Source organism: Lethenteron reissneri, chromosome 46, assembly GCF_015708825.2.
Source record: "Lethenteron reissneri isolate LAM-NWPU_2019-01 chromosome 46, ASM1570882v1, whole genome shotgun sequence".
Classification (NCBI taxonomy): Eukaryota; Metazoa; Chordata; class Hyperoartia; order Petromyzontiformes; family Petromyzontidae; genus Lethenteron; species Lethenteron reissneri.
The window spans coordinates 11,450,663-11,475,008 of record NC_083824.1 but is presented as its reverse complement, the minus strand read 5'-3'; the positions used below and the strand labels follow the sequence as shown (position 1 = coordinate 11,475,008).

The window sequence follows — 24,346 nt, the reverse complement described above, 5'->3', positions numbered from 1 at the left end:
GTCAGCTCAGAGGGGTATACCTCAGTTTAACACGTCGGCTTTCGCGACCAATATTATTCATAATAAAGGTTTTTGGGTTCGATCGCGTAAATAGAAAATTTTAAAAACCCTCCACCACCAATTAGTAAGGGATTTGTCACGTAAACAAAACGCCAAATAGTTACTACTTGAGCCCACCGGTGTGTTGGAGAGTAACTCCACATTTACAACGTGAGGAGTAGTACGACGTTTCGCTGGTAATTACAACAACCAGCATCATCGGGCGATTTGCCAGAATAGTGAAGCAATCCACCTGCTTCCGGTCTTAAATAGAGCGGTGTCAGGTCAGAGGGGTTTTACCTCTAGATTATAACCCAGCATCAGTGTCAGCTCAGAGGGGGTTTACCTCTAGATTATAACACAGGGTCAGTGTCAGGTCAGAGGGGTTTTACCTCTAGATTATAACCAGGACCAGTGCCAACTCAGAGGTTTTTTTACCTCGAGATAATAACCAGGACCAGCTCAGAGGGGATTTACCTCTAGATTATAATCCAGGACGAATGCCAGCTCAGAGGTTTTTTACCCTCTAGATTATAACCCAGGACTAATGCCAGTTCAGAGGTTTTTTTACCTCTAGATAATTACCAGGACCAATCTCACACACAGAGAGGATTAAATAGAGCGTGGAGTGGATTGAGTACACAACACGGAGTGGATTCCATACAAAACGTGGAGTGGATTAAATACAACACACGGAGTGGATTCAATACAAAACACGGACTGGAGTCCCAAGTGAATGTCCCCTAACGTTACCCAACTCTATTCACACAACATGGTAGTATACTAACACAGCCCAGCACGGTATTATGCTGTTATATTGTATTAGCATGAGATATGATAGAGTATAGCACAGAGCGATAATTAGAGCGACTGTGACCCGAGCCGAGGCCGGGTGAGGCCGCGCACGCTGATGGCGTCACGTCACAACAAGCCCCGCCCCGCGACTCTGGGGGACACCACGTGGGTGCGAGTTGAGCCGAGACCCGGAGCCGGAGCGCAGTGGTAGAGTATCAGCTGTAGAGCCAGGAGAGAGTCTCAGCTCTAGAGCCAGGAGAGAGCCTCAGAGCCAGGAGAGAGTCTCAGCTGTAGAGCCAGGAGAGAGTCTCAGCTGTAGAGCCAGGAGAGAGTCTCAGCTGTAGAGCCAGGAGAGAGTCTCAGCTCTAGAGCCAGGAGAGAGCCTCAGAGCCAGGAGAGAGTCTCAGCTGTAGAGCCAGGAGAGAGTCTCAGCTGTAGAGCCAGGAGAGAGTCTCAGCTGTAGAGCCAGGAGAGAGTCTCAGCTGTAGAGCCAGGAGAGAGTCTCAGAGCCAGGAGAGAGTCTCAGCTGTAGAGCCAGGAGAGAGTCTCAGCTCTAGAGCCAGGAGAGAGCCTCAGAGCCAGGAGAGAGTCTCAGCTGTAGAGCCAGGAGAGAGTCTCAGCTGTAGAGCCAGGAGAGAGTCTCAGCTGTAGAGCCAGGAGAGAGTCTCAGCTGTAGAGCCAGGATAGAGCCTCAGCTGTAGAGCCAGGAGAGAGTCTCAGCTGTAGAGCCAGGATTAGAGGCCCTCATAGGTGCTACTCGCTGACAGCACTTGCCCCAACATTCTGCTCAGGCTATACGGGGGATCTTTAGCTTTGTCTAACTTTTTTGGCAACGTGCCTAAGACCCACCGTGCTGATCCAAGTTGCAGGGGAAGGAGACCAACACACAAAAATCGCTTCTAGACAAATGGGTTTGTCAATCTAGATGATAGACGATTTAAAAGTGCATTTCTCCCAGCGGCTTGCTAATATCGGTGGAACGTTCCAGACGGCCGCAGAAGCTCATCCAGACGCGACGCGAGTGACCGTCTTCGTCCGATGGCCAGCAGCCAAACGCCGCTTTTAGTATCAGCGCTGAGCGCCCGCGGGTCGTCACCGAGGCCGCCACAGTAACTCGGGGGGCTCCTGGTCCCAATGTCTCCCCAACTCCTCCTCCTCCTCGCCGCCCTCGTCTCCGTCGCCTCGGCGCTCCTCTCGGCCCTCTGGCTCCGACGCCGGGGACCCGCGGCCGCCGGGGGGCCTCTCCCCCCCGGCCCGCGGGCGTGGCCCCTCGTGGGGGGGCTGCCCGCGCTGTGGTGGGAGACCCGCAAAGGTGAGGGGGGGAGGGGGGAGGAGGGGGGGAGGGGGGTGGGGGGTAGAGGGGGGTGGAGGGGGGTGGAGGGGGGTGGAGGGGGGTGGAGGTGAGGGGGGTGGAGGGGGGTGGAGGTGAGGGGGGTGGAGGGGGTGGAGGTGAGGGGGTGGAGGGGGGTGGAGGGGAGGTGAGGGGGGTGGAGGGGGGTGGAGGTGAGGGGGGTGGAGGGGGGTGGAGGTGAGGGGGGTGGAGGAGAGGTGAGGAGGGGGGTGGAGGGGTGTGGAGGTGAGGGGGGTGGAGGTGAGGGGGGTGGAGGGGGGTGGAGGTGAGGGGGGTGGAGGGGGGTGGAGGTGAGGGGGGTGGAGGGGAGGTTAGGGGGGTGGAGGGGGGTGGAGGTGAGGGGGGTGGAGGTGAGGGGGGTGGAGGTGAGGGGGGTGGAGGTGAGGGGGGTGGAGGGGAGGGGAGGGGGGTGGATGGGGGATGGAGGGGAGGGGGGGAACCCACGTGGCCCCCACTACCCTCGCCGTGACGATTATCGCGATAACCACGACTTTGTCAATTTCTATCATCGATTTTTGGTTGGTGGCGCCTTGACTTCGGGGGTAGTTTGACGCAGTTGCCCCGTTACCAGGTCGACTTTTACCAAGTTACCGACTGTTTGACATGGTGCCCTGTTGCCCTGACAGCGGCAGGTGTGCTTAGTTACCAATGGACGTGGTGGCTTCACGCAGTTACCCACCGACTGACTTGCTGCCCCGTTTCCATGGCACCAAGCTCTGCGTTACTTAGCTACCGGTGCCCCGTTGCCAGGGCAACCGCGAGGTATTGCTTCGTGTAGTTTACCGTTCGACGCGGTCCCCCGTTGCCACGGCAGCCGCGAGGTATTGCTTTGCGTAGTTACCGTTCGACGCGGTGCCCCGTTGCCACGGCAACCGCGAGGTATTGCTTCACGTAGTTACCGTTCGACGCGGTGCCCTGTTGCCACGGCAGCGGGAGGGCTGCTGCACGTTGCGCTGGAGATGCTGGCGCGTCGCCATGGCGACGTGATGAGCATCGCCACGGTCGCTGGCCGCCCGCCCGTCGTGGTGTTGAGCAGCGCCACCGCCGTGAGGGAGGCGCTGGGCCACCACCCCGAGGCCCTCGCCGGCCGCCCGGACCTGCCCCTCGTCCGCCTCGTCACCCGGCGCAAGGGTGAGGAGAGGCCCCCACCCCCCTCTTCCCAGTGGCAGCTGCCCCTCGTGCAGCAAGAGCGTGCATAGTGCAGGCGTGCGCGTGGGTGTATCGATACTTGGACTCGCACAGAGACCATCGATAGATGTCGCTTACAGAGCCACTGAGAGCTCACGGGGATGTGTCGACTTAGCCGTACGCCGATTACTTAACGGTGAATCAGGAGACACGTGTGCAGAATGTGATTCTCGTCAGGCCCCAATGCTGTGAACAGGTGCAGTCTCCAGCTCTTAGCGGCGTCCACTCTGTCTCTCTGGCCTCCCTATGAAGAAGGGGTATTGCCCAAAGCGTCACCTATTTATGTTTCCTTGTAAGGCTACACACACGGTGTAGTTGAGTAGTGATTGTGTGAGTAAATGCGGAATGAGTGAGTGATTTGGTGGGGAGTGACAGTGTCGTGGTGAGCACGCTGCGCGAATAACCCGAGACAAGTGATGATGATGTCAGAACCAGTCCTGGGCCTCCCCTAGGTCGGCATCGCCATCGTGGCATAAGAATGGTGGACGATCGAGAGTAGAGGCGCAGGGGTGGCAGAGCAGATGGAGCTGAAATAGTCTAGCCTTTGTGATGGGAGTGTTGTTAGGCGAGTGGTTGTTGGTCATGTTGTGGTGGTGGTGGCGGCCTCTCTCGCCGAATCGCCCCACACCGTAGGCATCGTGTTCGCTCCCCTGGGGGCCACGTGGCAGCGCCACCGCCGCTTCTCTCACGCGGCGCTGCGCCGATTCGGAGCCGGACTCGCAACCGCAACAACCGGATCCAGATCCGAATCTTGCTCCATCCCCTCCCCCGGCCCCACCTCCCCCTGGCTGCTGGAGACACGTGTGGAGCGGGAGGTGTCGAGTCTGCTCCGCACGCTTGCATCGCGTTCGGGGGGGGCGGCCGCCCCCTTCTCCCCGGCGTCGCTCATACACGGCGCCGTCGCCAACGTCATCTGCGGCCTCTGCTTCTCCCGCCACTACCACAACCATGACGACGACGACGGCGGCGGCAGCGGTGGCAAGGACGACGATGAAGGCTGCGCCGGATTCCGCCGTGCCCTGCGGTTGATGGTGCGCGGCATGGAGCTGGCGTCCAACAGCCCGGCCATGCTGATCAACCTCGTGCCGGCGCTCCGCTTTCTGCCGTGCGGTCCGTTCCGGGAGCTCTTCTCCACCGTGGACGAGGTGTCCCGCTTCCTCAAGGTCCGGAGAGCCCCGCCGAGTCTCGCGACGGTCTTGTCAAGGGGGTCCTGCCAGTGCCGCTGCGTGGTCTAGCCTGGGGCACCTCCAGTGGCAGCTGTCTCTGCGCATTAGTCTGCCAGTAAAGGGGGAGGGTGGCGATGATTGCTGTGCGGTCCAGCCGAGGGGCACTCACCCACACTCGCTTACCCACATACTCACCTCTTCACCCACCCACTAACCCAATAGAAGACACCTAGCAATTATAGGAAACCCTTATCTTTATACGTGACTTTACCGAAAGAACCAAAGAATAATTCCTGCAGTCACGAAAGCTCCAAAATTAAGATAGGAAACCCTTTTTGGCCAAGGGAAGACACAAACCATGTGCTGAAACTATTCGCCTCACCCACTATAAACCCACCCACATGGCCATTGTGAACCCACCCACTGACACGGCCATTGTGAACCCCCGCCTCTCCAAGGGGATAATCCGTGAGCACGAGGAGACCCTGGATCCCGCAAACCCCCGCGACTTCATCGACGCTTTCCTCGTCGAGTCCCGCGGAGGCCACGACGACGACGATGAGGAGGGAGGAGGGGAGGCCCCGGGAGGGACCCGGGGAGTGCTGGATGCCGATGACCTCTTCTACATCGTCGCCGACCTCTTCATTGCCGGGACCGACACGACGGCCAACACCCTGCTGTGGGGCCTCCTCCTCATGTGCACCTACCCGGCCGTGCAGGGTGAGCGGGTGGGCGAGCGGACGGGCGGGCGAGCGGGTGAATGAGTGGGCGGGTGAACGAGTGGGTGGTTGCATGAGTCGGCAAATGCGCAGGTGGGTGGGTGAATGAGTGGGTGTGTGTGAGGAGTTAGAGACGCTTCTGTTGAAACTGGAGTGTGCCACTAAGAGGTGAGGCCTTACCATCAGCCCCACCAAAACGAAGTACCTGCCTGGGTATTTTGTACCATCGGACACTCTACCCCCACAACTCCCAATCGGTGATGGGGCAGTTGTGGAGAGTTTCCCATACCTGGGCAGTGTGCTCATGACCGGCTCCAGTTTGGCAGCGGAAGTCTCACTCCGAATCAGTCGAGCGGCATCTTTTCATCGGTTGCGTAACGCTGTGTGGAAGCTGCCTGGTCTGTCGCTCCGCACGAAGCTTCAGGTCTTCTCGGCCACAGTCATTCCCTCCCTTCTCTACGCTTGCGAAACGTGGACCCCCCTAATGGGGCATCTTCGCTGGTTAGAAACATTTAGCCTGGCCTGCCTATGATCCATCCTGGGTTTAACCAGGCTGGATTGTGTGAGGAGCTCACAAATCCTTGAAAGATCTGGGCAAAGTCCCATCGGTGAGCTCCTCCGGCAGGCAAGGCTGCGTTGGCTGGGTCATGTAGCCTGCATGCCCAGCCACCGCATGCCTAAACAGCTTTTGTTCGGCCGGATCGAGGGGGCTAAACGGGCGTGATGTGGTACAGGAGGACGTGGAGCTGAGAGGACTTGCCGATGACTGGTATCAGCGGTGTCAAGATCGGCCTCAGTGGAGGAGGCTCATGAAGGATGCTACTGGGCAGTTGGAGGCAGTTGCCCTCCAACAACAACGGAGGGCGGAGGAGCGACGCTCACAACAACGAGCAGAGCGCCGGGTGGCTAAAGCACAGCAAGTTGGCACAGTATGGGGCACAGGTGGTGCATCAGCCAGTCATCTGCCCCGCGACCTCCTGCCAGCGGGCGTTCGACACTTCACGTGGCCTCAAGGCGCACATGGCCTGGCACAAGCGTCGTGGTGACATCACTGCCACTTAGTGGCGAATGGCGGTTGTTGTTGTTGTGTGAGTAGGCAGGTGAATGAAAAGTTGAGTGGATGAATAAGTGGGTGAATGAGAGCGAGCACATTGGTTGGTGAACAAATGCTTGAGTGGGTTGGTGAACGAATGGGTGAGTGGATGGCTGAGTGAGTGGGTGGCCGAGTGAAGGGGTGGCCGAGTGAAGGGGTGGGTGAGTGAAGGGGTGGGTGTGCTGGCGAGGCAGCGTCTCCATGTCCCCACATCTCAGCGCGCGTGCAGGCCGAGCTGGACGCAGGTGGTCGGCCGTGGATGCCGTGTGTCTCTGAGCGATCGCCCGCGCCTCCCGTTCACCGTCGCCACCATCATGGAAGTGCAGAGGCTGAGTTCCGTGGTGCCGCTCGCCATCCCCCACTCGGCCACCCGCTCCGTGCGTACGTATACACACACACAAGTGTGCATGTACACTGTGTATGTGTTTAGGTGTCTACGTTGCACTATGCTGCGAATCCGGCAAAGACTCGCATTTGATTCCTGCTCACAACCAATAACTGATATTTTAACCGGTCCTGGGTCTCCCCTAAGTCAACTCAGCCTCAAATGAGTACTTTGTGCGATGTGTATAAACCATCAGCATTGGGGAGACAAAAGTGGCTGGGCGAGCGTGGTGGTGCTGGCCGTGCCACCCCTACTCATGGGTGGCCTTCAAGGTGCTCGTTAACCGCACTTGCCCCAACAAGGCTGCATGGGGGATCTCTGTGCGTGGAGTGGAAGCGCAGTGGTTACCACACTGCACTAAATACCCGGCAAACACCCGAGTTCGAATTCTGCTCACGGCCACCAGCACCAGTGACGATTATTTTAACCGGTTCTGGGCCTCCCCTCGGTCGACTTAGCCTAAAAAAATCAGTTCCTGGTGCGGCATGTGCAAAACACCAGCACTGGGGAGATAAAGGTGGCCCGGCCGGCATAGTCGTGTTGGCCACATCACCCCCTCGCTAACGGCACTTGTCCCAACTGCACTGCGTGGGCTACACGGGGGAACTTTGTCTGTGCGCAGAGCTGCGGGGGTTCACTGTACCCCAGGGCAGCATGGTGCTGCTGAACCTGTGGGCGTGCCACGTGGACCCCCACGTCTGGGCCCGGCCACTCCTCTTCGACCCCGAGAGGTTCCTCGACCCCCACGGCCGCCTTCGCAGGAGGGACGCCTTCATGCCCTTCGGCATCGGTGGGTGCACCTAGCTTGGCACCGGGCAGTGTGGGTGACCCTCGGTATGGTGTAGCTAGTGTGGCACGTCAGTCCGAGTGAATAAGTGTGTGAGGGTATATGTGTGTGTGTGTGGAGTTTGTCTGTAACCTCTCTGTTCTGCGGAGTGTATGTGTGGAGTTTGCATGTTCCCCCGCGGTTCTGCGTGGGCTTCCTCCGTGAAAGTCCGTCACCCTGGCCGAATGACCTTCTCGTGTCTTGGTGCCTTCTTCAAGCGACCTCATGGAGAGATGCGCGATGGCTGTGACCCCCCCCCTCCCCTTCCCCGTGTCTGTGCTGCGTCTCTGCGCGTGTGCAGGTCGCCGTTCCTGTCTGGGCGAATCTCTCGCTCGCGTCGAACTCTTCCTCTTCTTCTCCGCACTCGTGCAAGAGTTCACCTTCCACAGCTCCGCCCCCCACAGCCCCGACTCCGCCCCACGAAGCCCTGTCCTCCAGGGCACCTTCGGGTTGACCTACGCCCCTCCACCTTTCACCCTCACCGCCGTTGCCAGGGCGGTTGGGGGAGCGGCCACGTGACCGCGGAGAACTGGACCATTCTTCACGGCTAGCGGTCACCGCTTCCTTCTGCCAGATTTTTCACAGGCTGCAAGTTCCCACGGCGTCACTTCCTGCCTCTTCCTCACCTCCCCGTGACATCAGCCCCCCCCTCCCACAACACCCTCACCGCCCTGTGATGTCACTTCTTCCCTCATCCTCACCTCCCACTTCCGATGACGCGGCACCATCGCATTGTGGCGTCATCGCGTCAATTTGTAAATATCGCCAGGGAAAAAGTTCTGAGTGTGGTTCGAACCCGGGCCACCTGCACTCAGAGAGCGTGGCCATGAGGACCCTGTTGCAGATCTGAACAAGTCGTCCTCTCGCTGCCTGGGCAAGCTCCGTCGCATTCATAACAAACAAAAAACTCGGATAATTTGAATTGTAATGCTGCGTGCAGTTTTCGTTTGGTCTCAGAGAACGATTGAGGGATTGATTCAGAGTGAGTGATTCAGAGGGAGAGAAATATTCAGAGGCTGCACGGTAAACCGCACGGTAAACCGCACGCAAGAGGGGAAGGCAAAGCCAAAACCGTCGCTAACAACAATTGCCCACGTACTGTGATCCTCTATTTGGGATGTTTCCATTCAATGCGTGTTTTTAACATGCGGGAGTTAAAATGGAGCACCCAGAGAAAACCCCAAACGTGCCGGGCCGAGTGGAGAACGGAGGCTGTGGCGGCAGTGCAGACGCTGTCCCACCAGATGCACCCAGCTGGTAGACTAACACTGCGGTGAACCCATGGACGCAGCTGCTGGTGCTGCTGGGTGGTGAGTGGGTGGTGAGAGATCGGTGGGTGGGAGTTGATACAATTCCCCCCCCTCCATTGTTTAAACAACTGTCGCACCGGGAGATCGAAGTCGAACGGTGACTTCTGGGATCGAAGTTCAGTGGCGTGCTGCTGACCACTACACCCCCACCGTGGCAGCTCGCAAGCCGTCCCCCTCGTTATCTATGGGGTAATTATGGCGGGTTGTTGTTGTTGCTGCTACGGACACTTCCATACGTGCGGCAAACCCGGTTTTGTTGAATGTGTACTCTGCTGAACTTCTTTGGCATCGTACGCAGCCAACCATGCGAATCGGAGGTGCGGTGAAGGGCAACAATGCGGCAGCCACAAAAGGCAAAACATAAAACCGGTTTCAACAACCATGAATGATACGTGATCGGTGGTGGCAGCGGCTTTAAATCCATATGGCAATCTAGAGCGATATCGAAGACTCGCTGACCATAAACAATGTCGGTTTCCATCGACCAACCGGCGAGCGAGAACGAATTTGACAATTGGTGGTTAACACATTGTTGTTCGTTATTCACGCATTTATTTTTCAGAAACGTGTTGGGTCAGGCAAGGGTGGGGGGTGGAGATACTCGTTTGCGACAAAAGTCAACAAGGCTGGGTACAGTAGCTAACCAAGGGTTGATAAACCACTACTCTCGGGCATGGGTCGGGAACCTTCGGCTCCGGAGCCGCATGCATCTGATTTAAATGTATTCCAAATCAGAGGACCAGTCATCAAATAGGCACCTCCAGTCAGTACGATTGGCTTCGTACGGTGCGAAAAGACGTTCAACATGCAACTTGACAATTGGTCTGAAGACTACTTAATACTTGTGACTGTACTGAAAGACTCAAAGAATACTTGATACTGTTTATGCAAATGAAAATAAACATGAATCGATGGCTGAATACAGAATTTAAGTTTGCAAGGCATGAGCCGGTGCACAATCTGAACCTTATGGTGGTACCCCGGCTCTCGCGTAATATCCGTGATGCAGTCATTTTTAATCTGTTGCTGGTCGGTGATGCGGGAATCGACTCATCTTTACGAGCTTGGACACGATGCACCACTACGGCGCGTACGAGCGTTCAGGGTTTCAGCGCAATCGTCCTCGGAGTAGCACCGATTTCGGATTGATTGGTACCCCAGTCGCAGAGTTAAGTACACCCCTGGAAAAAAGTACTGTCCCAGAAATAACATCTTTAATTGCCTCGGTCATTTTGTATTATTTGGTACCCTGGGGTACCGCCATAAGGATCATTTGCGTTCATGAAAAGGTAAAAAAACGCAATAAAGGCGATCAGCTTTCAGTGTTTGCAAGAGCCCTTTGCATGTCCGTGGCTTCATTTGATTTTTCACCTACTAGCCAGTTTCACTTCGATCAGAAGCTCATCAATGCAACACGGTTACAAACACCCCAAGCATCGCCCGCTTGCCTCCCAGATAGCAAGCAGCTGGTTTTCGCCACTCATTGGCGACCGTCGCCGGCGACGTACACCGGCACGTGGCTCGGCGGCAGCGTCTCGCGGCCCCGCGCGAGGTCGGCCACTTTCTCCGCCACCATGATGGTGGGCGCGTTGGTGTTGCCGCTGGGCACGCTCGGGAACACCGACGCGTCGACCACCCGCAGGCCGCTCACCCCTCGCACGCGAGCGAACTCGTCCACCACCGCGGCGGCATCATCCTCCCGCCCGCCCATGCGGCACGTCCCGCAAGGGTGGTAGGTCGTCTCGGCTTGGGTGCGAACCCACGCGTCCACCTCCGCCGCCGTCTTCACCCCGGGTCCCGGCGCGACCTCTCCACTGCGAAAGGGTTCCAAGGCGCGCTGCGAAACGACGTCTCGGGCGACTTCCACGCAGCGCCGCATCTCCCACACGTCTCTGTCTGCGGTTCACGTGGGCGGCAGCAGCAGCAGCACCAACTTCATCAACCGATTTAGGATGTATGTTGAACTTATTTTGCACCGTACGTAGCCAACCGTACCAACTGGAGGTGCACCGGGGGGGAAGGATAACTTAACACAAAAATTAGTTATAAAAGATATTTGTTTTTCATTTAGATTTTCAATCTAGATTTAGGGCACAATTCCTGAGGGTTCAACGCCAATGTCGGATCATCCAGCGGCAGCATGGCGGAAACACCCACATCCACTATTTTTTGCCCTTCGCAAATGGGCTGCCATGCCTCCCTCACCTGTGCTCAGGTAGTTGGGCTGGATCAACGGTGCATCCAGGGGATTGGTGGACTTCAGCTCCACCCACCCGCGGCTCTGCGGCCGCAATGCACACACGCTGACCTGGTGACGATAACGGAGGACGCAAGTTAACTTTTCGTCGAGTCTCAAGATGTATTTTCAATAACTATTTAACGCATTTTTTTTATTTTACCAGGTAAGGCTCATTCCTATTCAGGCAAGGCTCACTGAGCTATACAGCTCTTTTTCAGACGTGACCTGGCCACAATTGCTAGCTCAACAAAGTGGCTTATCAAGCGGAAATGTATTGCAGCCAAATACTCTAAACAAACAAAGTTGATTTTAAATGTAGAGAGAAAAACTGGAGGACCCCGAGGAAACTCCACAAAACCACGGGATGGAACCCACGACCTCCTGCATACTAGGCGAGGTAGTTAACATTTCCGAGCCACCGTGATGATGTTGAGAGAGAGGCGCAAACTCCAAATATACAGCACGCATCTTCAGCATCGGAATCGAATTCGCCAACTTGGTGCCCCTAGGATCCGACCTGCCACCTTGTGTTCGGGAAGCTCACGTTGAGGTGGCAGTGCTCAGGGGAGGCAACGCAAAGTGTTGGCTTGGGCCCTGGTGGAAAGAATAAACCGCCGCCCACCCCCCCCAGTCCAATTTGCCCCCTCATCGTAGCTATGCTGTCGAGGGGAGTATCACAGTGGCCATTTGCATCAGTTAAATTCATGATACAGGGCTCCACCGTGGTAGCGTGGAGATTCTACAGCACCTGGAAGGCCTCCATGGTGGAGTTTTCTCGGAAGTGGTTGATGACTTCGCCCGGTATGAAGTGGAACTGGAGGTCCGGGTGTCGAACCCCCGGCTCTGAGCGAACGAAACCGCCCGTGTCGATGTGGGCGGTGACTGCTGGACCTGGACATGGGGACACAGAGACACACGGGGACGTGAGGACACGGGAGATGCAGAGACACGAGGACACTTGGGGACACGGATGCGGAGACACACAGGGGCACGGAGACACGAGAAGACAGGCGAGGGGACACGGCGACAGACCAAGACGGAAGGACGCAGGCACACGGGGAAAGAAGTACACAAAGGACAAATCATCATTCCCATCATCCAAGGGCATGGGGACAGACTGGACATAGCGACATAATGAGATATGCACAGGTACATGGGGATGCAGGGACATGGGAATGTGAGGATAAAGGGACACAGGGATATGGAGGATCCAATCAAAACCATCAACCAGCCATACCAAGAAGATTTCCAAAATCATGAACACAAGATCCAGGTCCGATTTAACACAGTACATACAATTTGTGATCTGATCCCATCTGTGAAGGACAAGATTACTGACATGCAATATCCCGGCATCTACAAACTAAGCTGTATCTGCAGCAGCAGTTACATTGGGAAAACTAAGCGACATGTCTCGGACCGTGTTCGTGAGCACAAGGCAGATTTGAAACACGGTAGGACCAATACTTCTGCCGTGGTCGATCATTATTGTAATGCGTCTGGCTCACACGAAATTGATTTCTCAAAGACGATGGTACTTTGCAAGCTATCAACAAAGATTCGTTCATGAAGCCATCCATATACACAGACACAGACACTATTTCAACCGAGAGGAAGGTTCTAGACTCGGCAATCATTGCAAAGATGCCGTCAACCACTTTGTCAATCAACCTCCACCGTCAGCAGTGTGGTGTGTGGAGCGGGGTGCACGGATTTCTTGGCGGCCCTTTGCCGCATTGGCATTGCTGCCGCATTGGCGTTGCTGCCGCATTGGCGTTGCTGCCGCATTGGCGTTGCTGCCGCATTGGCGTTGCTGCCGCATTGGCGTTGCTGCCGCATTGGCGTTGCTGCCGCATTGGCGTTGCTGCCGCATTGGCGTTGCTGCCGCATTGGCGTTGCTGCCGCATTGGCGTTGCTGCCGCATTGGCGTTGCTGCCGCATTGGCGTTGCTGCCGCATTGGCATTGCTGCCGCATTGGCATTGCTGCTACATTGGCATTGCCGCTGCATTGGCATTGCTGCTGCATTGGCATTGCCCCTGCATTGGTATTGCTGCTGCTTTGGCATTGCTGCCCCGCCCATGCTACTGGTGCTGCTAATACTCTTGGGCTACGCCCATCTCCAAACCTTTATAAACAGTTTGCCTTTAGAGGCTGACCCCTTTTCCTGATGACGATCGCTTGTGTTGCGATCGAAACGTCGTGATATTTCTATTCACTTTTTTATTTTTATTTTTTTCTATCTCCGTACGGAGACGTTGAAGATGGTTTGGGATTGGATCAGGAACCGGCGGAGGGATGCGAGTGTTTCGCTGACGAGGCCTCGGGTGCGGTTGAGGTGCCTGGCAGCGGCATTTTGGATCGTCCGGAGCGTGGAGGCGAGGGATTTCGTGAGATAAGAGACAAATCGGTCGATGTGCGGAATTTTGGGAGATGTGGGATTTGGAGAGGTCGTGGAGACACCGTTGCAGCATCTGTCGTCCTATTTTTTCTCCTTTCGCGTGCGGCTGCTGACGTAGACTCAGAGCAACAGCTACAATTTCGCATTCAGGTGGTCAATCCCAGACAACAACCGGGTCAGCAGGAGCAGTCGAGAGTGTCATCACCGCGTCGTCTCCTTCGTAATCGCGGATCGGGGCATTGCGTCATGACACGTTGTACTACGGTCTGTCCTGGACGAGCGCAGTCGCACGCTCTCGTCCTATTGAACCGCGTTGCGGACAAGTGTCCACCCTCCTCACCTGTAGACGTCAGCATCCACGCCAGCGCCGTGCGGATCATGTTGTGTGGCTTCTGGGCGGTGTAAGCCGTCAGGGGCTGCGTGCACCTCTGCTTAATGTTCATACTCAGGTGGTCCTGCAGGTTGCGACCCACGCCTATACGCCCGCCGGGGTGGTGGGGGGAGGAATGAGAGGGAAATCATCATCCCATTCAATTTACAACAACAGCCCATGACCAAACTGCCCAGAAGGCACGTGAACTCATCGGCTCTCCGAAGCTAAGCAGTGCTTGAGCCTGGATAAATACTTGGATGGGCAACCACCGTACATAAAACGGGCCTACTGCATGGCTACGTAACGAAGAAAAAAACGTATCGTTGTACTGTACTTCTATACTCCCACAGCTATGCTCGCTGCTTTCACTAACCTGCACTGACCAGTGTGGTGAAACATGGTCAAATAAAATCCGCCTGGTGGTGGGGATGTCCTCACCAAGCAACGGACTGACCTCATGGCTAGGTGTGTACATGTACGAAGCTCAATGTCGTCATTATCTTCAAGTTTTAAGTCAAGACAATTTTGTTTAACCGGGTTAGAACCCATAGGACCCCTCGATCCTATGGGTTCTCATTCGATATTCGGAAGCCACTGGACCTGTGCACTTTAAATATATTGAAAACTAATTTCTTTAGAACTGGTTTTTGTATTTGGTTTGTTGTCCTTCCCCCCGCACCTCCGATTAGCACCGTTGACTTCGTACGGTGCGAAAGAAGTTAAACAAACATAAATACATCTTGCAAGTGTTACCCGGGTCACCAAAACGACAAAATCAATCGCGTTAAAACAAAGTAGAACAATCGAGTGACTAGAAATCTGGACGAACACAAGAACCTGATTATGGAATACATCGAAAAGGGTGCGCCGACAAAAACCAAGGCGAACCCACCAGGGCTGTTTACCAGCACCGGGATCCCCACTTGCTTGAGGTGCTTCTCCGGTCCAATCCCCGACAGCAACAGCAGCTGGGGAGAGTTGATGGCGCCACCGCAGAGGATCACCTCCCGCTCGGCAAATACCTGGCAGCAGCAACGTGGGGCGGCATGGGGCGGCGGCAGCGGCAGTCACCAAAGGAGCCTTCATAATCAACGTTTTTGGGTTTAGATCGCGTTATTTATAAATGTGTCGTAACCCTCCACCACCCGACACGGCCAATCAGTAAAAATGTGTCACGTTGACAAAGACAAATAGTTCACTGCTTTAGCCCACCGGTGTGTTGAAGCCACAACATTTATTCGGAAGCCACTGGCTTCAACACACCGGTGGGCTAAAGCAGTTAACTATTTGTCTTTGTCAACGTGACACATTTTTACTGATTGGCCGTGTCGGGTGGTGGAGGGTTACGACACATTTATAAATAACGCGATCTAAACCCAAAAACGTTGATTATGAATAACATTGGTCGCGAAAGCCTCACACGTGTTAAACAAAGGAGCCTTCGTCTGGCTCGATGAGCGCGAGACAGCCCCGCCCCCCCCCCGCCTGCTCCCACGACAACCCCGCGGGACCTCACCTGCTCCTTGACCCCGCCTCGTAGCACCTCGACCCCCACGGCTCGCTCGCCCCGGAAGAGGACGCGGGTGGCCACGGCGCCGTCTCGCACCTCCAGGTTGGGGCGCGACAGTGCGGGGTGCAGGTACGCACACGCCGAGCTCCAGCGTTTGCCTGGCGGTGCACAGGTGTGCGCAGGTGTGCACAGGTGTGCACAGGTGCGCGCAGGTGCGCGCAGGTGCGCGCAGGTGCGCGCAGGTGCGCGCAGGTGTGCACAGGTGTGCACATTTACAATGTTGTGGGTTTACTCTCCAACACACCGGTGTGCTGTACTAGTAACGAATTGGCATGCTTTGTTTCCAAACTTTACTAATTGGCTATGGTGGAGGGTTTAATGACACATTTATATTTACGCAATCTAACCCGAAAAAACCTCGATTATGAAACCATTTCAGATTTTGTGACACTAATCATAATATTACTTAAGAATTATCGATGTGAAACGAAGGACACAGGATGGCTGAAAGATAAATATGAACAAAGTCCCATTCATACAAAGTTCACTGGACAAAATACAATTTTCGTTGGAGTGTTTGCACTACGAAGGATGGTGGCCGACAGATAAGACTGGGCACAGATTGACAGTCAAGAGAGAGGGCTTTACAGCGTGAGGCCCCCTTACAGTGCAAGGCGCTCTCTCTCGACTTACTGGGGCAGATGCTACCAACACCGTGATGTTATCATCGGTGTCATCAGTAGAATAACGTGGTTGGCGTGGGTCCTGGTGCAAGGATATAGCGGCCTGGGGGTGAACAGTTGCACCTCCTGCACACTCGATATCTTCATTACTGATCATCATCATCGTCATGATCATAATTACGACCACCACCTTACGATCATCACTACTGCTGCAGCCGCCGCACGCGCACACGCACCCTGATGGATGGTGAGGTCGTACCACCCGAAGCCCTCCTGCCGGAAACCATTCATGTCGTCGTTGAGCGCGTGGCCGGCCTGACTCGCCGCCTCCAGGAAGGCCACGTGCAGCGGGCCCTTGGTGGGCACGCTCGACACGCGCAGGGGGCCGTCGCCGCCGCGGTACTCGTTGGGGCCCAGGGCGTGGCTCTGTGCTCGGCGGAAGTAGGGGAGGCAGTTTGCGTACGACCACCCGCTCGCTCCGTGCTCCTGCTCCCACCTGGTGGAGGGTGGACAGGGGAGAGCTCACCAGGCAGAGTGGGCCATATGTGTGCACGTTGAACTTCTTCCGCACCGTACGTAGCCAACCGTGCTAATCGGAGGTGCGGGGGGGAAGGAAAATAAACCAAACACACAAAGCAGCTCTAGAGAAACGAGTTTTCAGTCTAAAATCAGCGGCGCACCGCACACCGCTGGCAGGGATCGTAACTGTTTGAAAGTGCGGCAGCACCGCTGCAATCGCACCGGAGCCACCGCCGCACCTCACCCTCTCTCGGCAGAGAGAGCCTCGTGCAAACAGAGAGTCGTGTCTACATTGAGCAGAGAGACTGAGGCACGTGTGAATACCGTGTGGAGGAATTTCGAGCTTTACCCTCGCAGAGGCTCACGCACGCAGGGGGCTTCAGACTTCTGGAGGCTTCTTTTCAAGAGGGTCCCTGGCTATTTTGGGCCTTTTGTTCCACTGCTGTATACGAGCGTCGAGGGCCACCACCAATGTACGCGCGGGTGCTATTAATTGCCGTGTTTAATTGTGATCGGCGTTGCGAGGCGGTGCGTGCTATTGTATGGTAATTGTGCTCGATGTGAGGGGATCGCTTTCACACCGGATTGGCTCACAAGTGACGACATCACATTCATCCCTCTATTTAAGACCGAAATAGGAGGAGGATTTCTCCAAAATTCTGGCTGTCGCCTGATGAGGCTGGTTGTAATTACCAGAAAAACGTCGTATTCGAATCGTAAATGTTGTGGTTTTACTCTTCAACACACAAACGGTGTGCTGAACTAGTAACTAATTGTCATGTTTTGTTTATTGACAAACCTTACTAATTGTCTGTGTCGGGTGGTGGCGTGTTGAATGACACATTTATATTTATGCGATCTAACAAAAAAAAAACCCCTCCATTATGGTAATACTGGTCGCAAAAGCCTACGTGTTAAACTGTGTGAGAGGTTGTTGAGTCGTGGTGTACGCCATCGATGGTCACCGTGCCAAACAATGGCGGGAGTTTCAAGGTGGGAGTTCCGTGCCTGTGTAGGGGTTATTACGGGAGAAACGGCGGACAACAAACACAGGGTTGTCGGCACTCACATACACGGGTGGTCACACCGACGTCCGCATCAGTTATTGCCCACGCCCCAGCCCTCGGAGGCGATCCCTATAAAAGGTGGAACCCAAAGAGCTCGAGTTCAGTTCGACACGAAGCTGACCAGTGAAGATCCAAGACTCGGAGATTAGGCCCTGGGACTCCCCGGTCTCGCCGTCCTTATAAGGGCCGAGCCGGGTAAGCCAGTGGCGCGGCCCAGGAGCTTCCAGACCGCTGCCCTTGTCAGGGCAAGGCTGGTTAGCTGGTGCCGAGATCTGTGCTTGCCAGGGCCAGATCAGTCAGCCTCCCGTAGCCCAGTAGAGGAGGACTGGGGGACAGGACAGAGGGCTTAGTACTAGGGTGGGTTTCCCATAGTACGGGTGAAGGGGCCGATACCCCTTCAACTATTGTATCTGTCCCGGAGTTAATAAACAGTGTGTCTCAACTTCGACATCGTCTCCTCCGATACTTACTACACCTGCAAGGCGTAACACTAAGCGTTCCCTTCCCTTGCTCACGTTAACTCAGAGCGTTTGCACAACGACAGTTCCGTCCGACTCCTGCTTGAGGTAACGGCGCCACCCACCCGTCATAGTCCAGGGCGTGGCCCCGGATGTAGATCATGCCATTCAGGGACGAGGATCCACCCCAGACGCGACCTCGGGGCCAGAGGAGCGACCTCCCACCCAAGTGCTCCTGGGGCTCCGTGTAGTAGTGCACTGCGTACCTGGGCACACGTCACACGCACGCACGCGTGGCACGCGTGGCACGCGCGGCACGAGCGGCGTCAAGCGTTGACAAGAGTTTGGCAGAAGTGCACTGAGATGTTTCAGTTATGGTAGGGGTGAGTCAGTCAATAAAGTTGGGCACGGGTGAGCAATAATCGAGGACATCTGTTTAAGAAGTTGAGTCAGGAGGCACGGTGACATTTGGCTTCCCTGGATTGGAATGGGAGAGGCGTTGCCGATCTCGTCGTTGCTAAATTTGGTTGTGAGAATTGTTTCTCAACCTACCGGTGTGAGCCAAAGCAAATAATTGGCACGGTGTTTCATGGAACTTCATTTCACTACGAATTCGTTTTAAAGTATTTGGTCCAAGGTCAACTTTTGTGAAAACTAATGGAGATTTGTGAAAAAGAACTTTATAACTCATCGGATTCCTCCAGTATAATTAAATATTTTTATTATGTTATCGGAAATATAACTTCATTGTTATTTATATTTGGAGTATTTCCTGTATATTTTGAGTTTGCATGTCTCTCCCCGTAGGGGCATTGATTTTTTACAGGACCTCCGGTTTTCCCCTCGACATTTAGTATTTGGCTGCTATACATTTACACGTGATAAGCCATCTTCGTTGAGCTATCATTTGTGGCCAGGTCGCTTCTGAAAAAGAGCTGTATAGCTCAGTGGGCCTTACCCAGTAAAATTAGAAAAATAGTTTAGTTTACGTTTGTGCACTGTTGAAAGATATCTCCTGCAACGCGGTTGTGTTTTTGCTCTATTACGTTTCGTTTGGTCGATTTCTATTTGCCTCAACGCTGCACTTGTTTTTAACACTGTTGACCTGTCATTTTAGTGACCTGAGGTCGCTCGTGCAAATGACACTGACCTCTCTTGCCTCTTTACGTTCTCACACTGGTTGAACAAAAAAAAACTATCTACAGGGACTCCTCTACTTACGAACGAGTTAAGTTCCAACTTCACTCCTGTCGATTTCAAACACATTGTACGGCATGCACACTGAACACGGGGAATGGCTTTGCAAGTTGTATAATCTCTTGTAGATGCCACTGGTTCTTCACGTTCTGCAGATGGAGATTCCACCACACTGCGGTTGAATTTAAGACTCTCGGTCCGAACGGGCGACTGGACATACGGACAGGTTTGTTCGTATCTCTGAAAGTTCGTAAGTCGAATGTTCGGAAGTAGAGGAGATCCCTGTACTTGTAACCAATCCCCCGTCCCGCCCCAGCGAGTCTCACCAGAGGCGTTGTGGGGGGGGGGGGCCTCACTTGCTATTGTGGAGGGCCTTGCCCAACCCGGCGGGCATGTGGATGTGCCAGGCGAGCCGCTTGCTGCCCAGCACCGTATCCCTGGGGCCGGCCTCCAGCAGCAGCACGCGGGACGCCGCGTCCTCGGACAGGCGCCCGGCCATCACGCAGCCCGCGCTGCCGGCCCCGACCACCACGTGGGTGTAGTGGTTCCCCCCGCCGCCCGAGCCGAGGGGACCCCCGGCGCCCGAGCCGAGGTGACCCCCGCCGCCCGAGTGGAGGCGGCGTGCCGGGGGGGGCGGCGCCAGGAGGCTCCGGGGCAGCAGGGCCCAACCGTGGACCGAGCCCCAGTGGAGACGCGAGAGGAGCATGGGGAGCGTGGCACTGGGGAAGAGATTTCATCCGACATGCTTTTTTCTGGATTTTGTTGTTGTTATTCTGTCTCTCACTGTTCAAATAAACCTACCATTAAAATTATAGACTGATCATTTCTTTGTCAGTGGGCAAACGTACAAAATCAGCAGGGAATCAAATACTTTTTTCCATCACTGTACTAAACGTAGACATGCAAACAAAGGCCCGAATGCACAGATTAACATGTAGTTAGACCGGATTGCACACAGATGAACGTGTCACGAGACCAAAATTACACACAGAGACAAACATGTATTGATACCAGATTACAGATGAATGAGAGAGAACCATGGGCAGAGCGACAATTGCACAAAGCAAAGCAAGAACGCATTGACACTTGAATTAATGCACAAATGAACCTCATGGCGGTACCCCGGGGTTCCATAGTACCCCGGCTCTCGCATAATGTCCGTAATGCAGTTATGTTTAGTCTGTTGATGGTCGGCGATGCGGCAATCGACTCATCTCAACGAGATGTACACGATGCGCTATGGTGCATACCGCGAGCGTTCAGGGTTTCAGCGTAATCGTCCTCGCTGCGTTTCGACATCGCGGAGTAGCACCGATTTCGGATTGATAGGTACCCCAGTCGCGGAGTGAAGTACACCCCTGGGAAAAAATAGTGTCCCAGAAATAAAATATTGAATTGCCTCGGTCATTTTGTATCATTTGGTTACCCGGGGTAGCGCCATAAGGATCAAATGAACACAGCGACCCGAGTTTGATTCCCACTCACGACCAACACCAGTGAAGATTATAATCTGAACCCATCCTGGGCCTCCCCTATGTCGATTCAGCCTCAAGTAAGTGCCTAGCGCGGTGCGTAAACATCGCCACTGGGAACACAAAGGCGGCCGGACGTGGTGCCGTGCCGGCCTTCATAGGTGCGACTCACTAACAGCACTTGCCCCAACAGTCAGTCAAGGCTAGACGGGGGACCTTTGTCTTTGGTGGCACCGCCAGGCCGAGTTTGTGAGTCTCCAGGCTCGTGCGTCACGCAGCCTCTTCTCGACCACAGAGGCTGCATGCCACAGGCTAGACAGGATGATATCTTTGCCGTTTTGTCGTGTCACATTACACCCAGCGCTGCGCATTCTTCCTATAAACCCGATGAACGCGTTCGTAACAATTAATGCCACAGGATGAAGGGGGGGGGGGGTCTGTGCCAAGTTCTCCCTCTGCGCTCTGGACTCTGGTGGTGTGGCCATGGGTCCCAGCACGAACATTCATTCGTGCTGGGACCCATGGCCACACCACACCACGTTTCCTTCCTCCACACAGAAACCTTCCTCCGAGCAGCCCACGTGGCACGCAAGGGATTCCGAGGCACGTTCGTTGACATTGGGGATGGGGGGGGGGGCAAGCAAACACGATCACTTTTTTTTTGCGAATCGGCATCTTTTATTTAGGACAGGAGGATGAGGAATCCGATTAGCCACGTAGCTGTCTTTTTTCTTCTCCTTTTTCTTCTCCTCTCCTCACTGATGTCCCAGCAAGTTGCAATGAACAACAACGCGAAACAGGAGGAGGATTTCTGCGCAAATCTGTCTGTCGCCTGATGAAGCCGGTTGTAATTACTGGCGAAACGTCGTACTCGAATTGTAAATGTTGTGAGTTTACCCTCCAACACACCGGTGTGCTGTACTCGTAACGAATTGGCACGTTCTGTTTACGTGGCATATTACTAATTGGCTGTGTCGGGTGGTGACGGGTTTAACGACACAGTTATATTGACGCGATCTAACCCCCCAAAAACGCCTTATGAGCAACAATGTGCCCCCCCTACCTTTGCTTCTGCCATTCCATCCCCAGTCTCAACTACGCCCGCAAACAACACCGTGGTCATCCCCTCGTTAGTGACCCTTGCACGGAATTATTTGTTGCTGTTTGAGCCTTCGACACATTTAAATGGCAGCATATTTCTACGTACGTGTAATGTGTTTTGCTTATTCAACATGTTTAATATGTTTTAAAGTGTCCTCGATTATCAAACGTTGAATGTTATTTTACATTTTCTTTGTGTCTTTCAGGTAAAGTCACGTCGATAGGTTGAAATAAAATAACAAAGAGCTACGACGTTTCGATCACAACACAAGCGGCCGTGTGGTACTGGGTTGTGCGTCTGTAAGTGGTGTTGTGATCGAAACGTCGTCGTTTTTTGTTATTTTATTTGAACCTATCTACGCGACTCTACCGAAAGAACCAAACAGTATGAATTCTTGCATTCACGAAAGCTTTAAATCAATATTTATTTTACATTCCCAATAATAAAACTTGTGATTTAGAAGTTACGGGGGCGTATTAACTAAGAATGTTGTTGAAAAGTGATTATACACACACACATAATAAAACAACAATTATCATGCCATACCAAAGGGCACTCAACTCTTATCAATAATCACCTCGAGAAATAAGTTTTAGTTTGTTACACAGGGCGTTTCAAAAAGATGCACTCGATCTGAATTCGCTATATCTTCGAATTTGGGTCCATCTTTTCCAAACACCCTGGTGTCTGAGATTCGTAGGCACTCTCTGAACAGACCGAGAACGCAGATGACCTTCCCCACCCGTACCAGCCAGACGCAAGACGAATGATGATAAAGAATCATCCTCGCAGCCTCCCTGCCTCCCTTCCTTGCCTGAGCGAGGTGCGGCACCACGTCCCTCTGCAGAATCGCCGCTCCCCGTGCCAGGCTGACGACGCACAGACCGGCACCGCTCCCCCCACGCCGCGTTTCCTCCCTGACGATGGTGGAGGATGCTCGGGTTTTGGCTGTGCTCACAAAGTTCATCTCGCGTGTTCACGGTGGAAGAGTTGGCTGGGAGTGGTGGTGGTGGGAGGGGTCATGTCATGATTGCGTTATCCCTCGAACGCGATTCGCCCCGTAATGGTGAAGATGAAAGTCCGGCGTTGATTTGTGGCGAGTTATATTTTATATGCTCCGGTAACCAACCAGTGATTCCCTCCCCACGTACTTCCTCAACTCTCGCAATTCCGAACCCTCCCCATGAACAAGTCCTCGGTGTGGACCAATCAACTTCAAGGACAGTGCATATATTATCATAGTTATGTTTTTTGTTTACATTATGGCTGCAAGTATTGTGGTCTATGCAAACATGACTCCTTGTAAAAAAAGGTGTCAGTTTTGTTGCCAGATAGAAGGGTAAAAAAACAATTATCAAGTCCTACAAAGTCACCCCGCAGTGCATCACCGCTCGAGGGGACTGATGTTCGTTCCTCATTCCCGCTGCCACAGCGACCCAAAGGGAGATGATTTGACGGGCAAACCCGACCCAGTGCCACATTGCTCCGTGCATTCCGCCCAGGGCTGTGGCTGAGATAAAAGTTGCAATTTTATGTCATGTCGCTTTTTTTAAAATAATTATACTGTAATGGAGCAAGTGTATGTTACCCCGTAAGCCATGATTGTTCTTCCTTTTTATTGTTACACGCTTTTATTTAACTCACTCTGTTGTTGTTCTTGTCGTTGTTGTATCCTCAAATCTTGTAACTCAATTTTAACCCAATTCCCAATGTGGTATCCACTGCAAACTTGGTATACTTATGTCATACTGATGACGAAACTAAATTCTATCATAAAAATGTTTTAAACCATCTTTTTAATGTTATGTTTCGGCTTGGGCCTAATTGTCCACGGTCAACAGTCCCTTACGTTATGGCAAGCTTCGGGGCCACTTCCTGGAGTCGTGGAGTTCTTCCATTACTAGTACGGTACATTTCATAAAAGCGTGTTTAAAAAAAAAGTTTTAAATATATATTATTAAGGGCAATTTTTTGCACGCATAACGTTTTGTGAAACATGGATATTCACATCAAGTATTGATTTTATGTATTTTTTAAGTGTCAGCTAAAAATTGTGATTTAAAGTTTGGGAACCGTGACATCCGGGTTACAACCGTCCGATTTGCAACGTCTATAATCAGGCCTTCAAAGGCCTTCAATGATCGTTTTACGATGCAGAAACTTCCAAACACGGCTCGGAACACATTTGAACAGCTATGGTTCTACCGTGCAATGTAGTAGAAAGTGAGCGAGGTTTATTTTTCAAAAGCTCAAGCAACTGAAGCAGAGGAAGAAGGCACTTTTTTTAAATAAACATTTATACAAATGTATTTGTCAATTTAAGTAAAACATGTCACGTTCGTTTGACCCCAGAATAAAACAAATTTGATGTGCTGAATAAAAGTGGGTGGTGTGCATAAAGCAAATTTAACACAGCAAAAGAAAGCCATCCACTTTTATTCAGCACATCAAATTT

General features: G+C 53.6%; 2 protein-coding genes across 2 annotated transcripts; one reads left to right on the top strand and one right to left on the bottom strand.

Annotated features, from left to right (window-relative positions):
• The first annotated feature begins 682 nt into the window (after nt 1–682).
• Nucleotides 683–10,194, top strand: LOC133354259 (cytochrome P450 2U1-like). Its single transcript, XM_061570961.1, is given in 8 exon segments — nt 683–2,146; nt 3,116–3,316; nt 4,007–4,536; nt 4,998–5,259; nt 6,570–6,595; nt 6,597–6,732; nt 7,359–7,526; nt 7,864–10,194. Coding segments are annotated over 8 exon segments (1,719 nt in total). The 5' UTR covers nt 683–1,968; the 3' UTR covers nt 8,082–10,194.
• On the bottom strand, nt 10,185–22,885 carry LOC133354258 (choline dehydrogenase, mitochondrial-like). The gene is made up of 10 exons (XM_061570960.1): nt 22,640–22,885; nt 19,674–20,036; nt 18,246–18,386; nt 16,313–16,572; nt 15,400–15,551; nt 14,776–14,905; nt 13,851–13,985; nt 11,860–12,002; nt 11,078–11,180; nt 10,185–10,768 (listed from the first exon to the last, which is right to left on the bottom strand). The coding sequence occupies exons 2-10, from the start codon at nt 20,021–20,023 to the stop codon at nt 10,353–10,355; spliced, it is 1,830 nt and encodes a 609-aa protein (XP_061426944.1). The 5' UTR covers nt 20,024–20,036; nt 22,640–22,885; the 3' UTR covers nt 10,185–10,352.
• Between the last annotated feature and the right edge of the window lie 1,461 nt (nt 22,886–24,346).

Coding starts and splice junctions, on each gene's coding strand:
- LOC133354258 (XM_061570960.1), bottom strand. CDS start 20,023: ATGCTCCTCTCGCGTCTCCACTGGGGCTCGGTCCACGGTTGGGCCCTG. Junction 18,387..19,673: donor AAGGCCCTCCACAATAGCAA/GTGAGGCCCCCC, acceptor ACGTGTGCCCAG/GTACGCAGTGCACTACTACA. Junction 11,181..11,859: donor CCACCATGGAGGCCTTCCAG/GTGCTGTAGAAT, acceptor TATCGTCACCAG/GTCAGCGTGTGTGCATTGCG.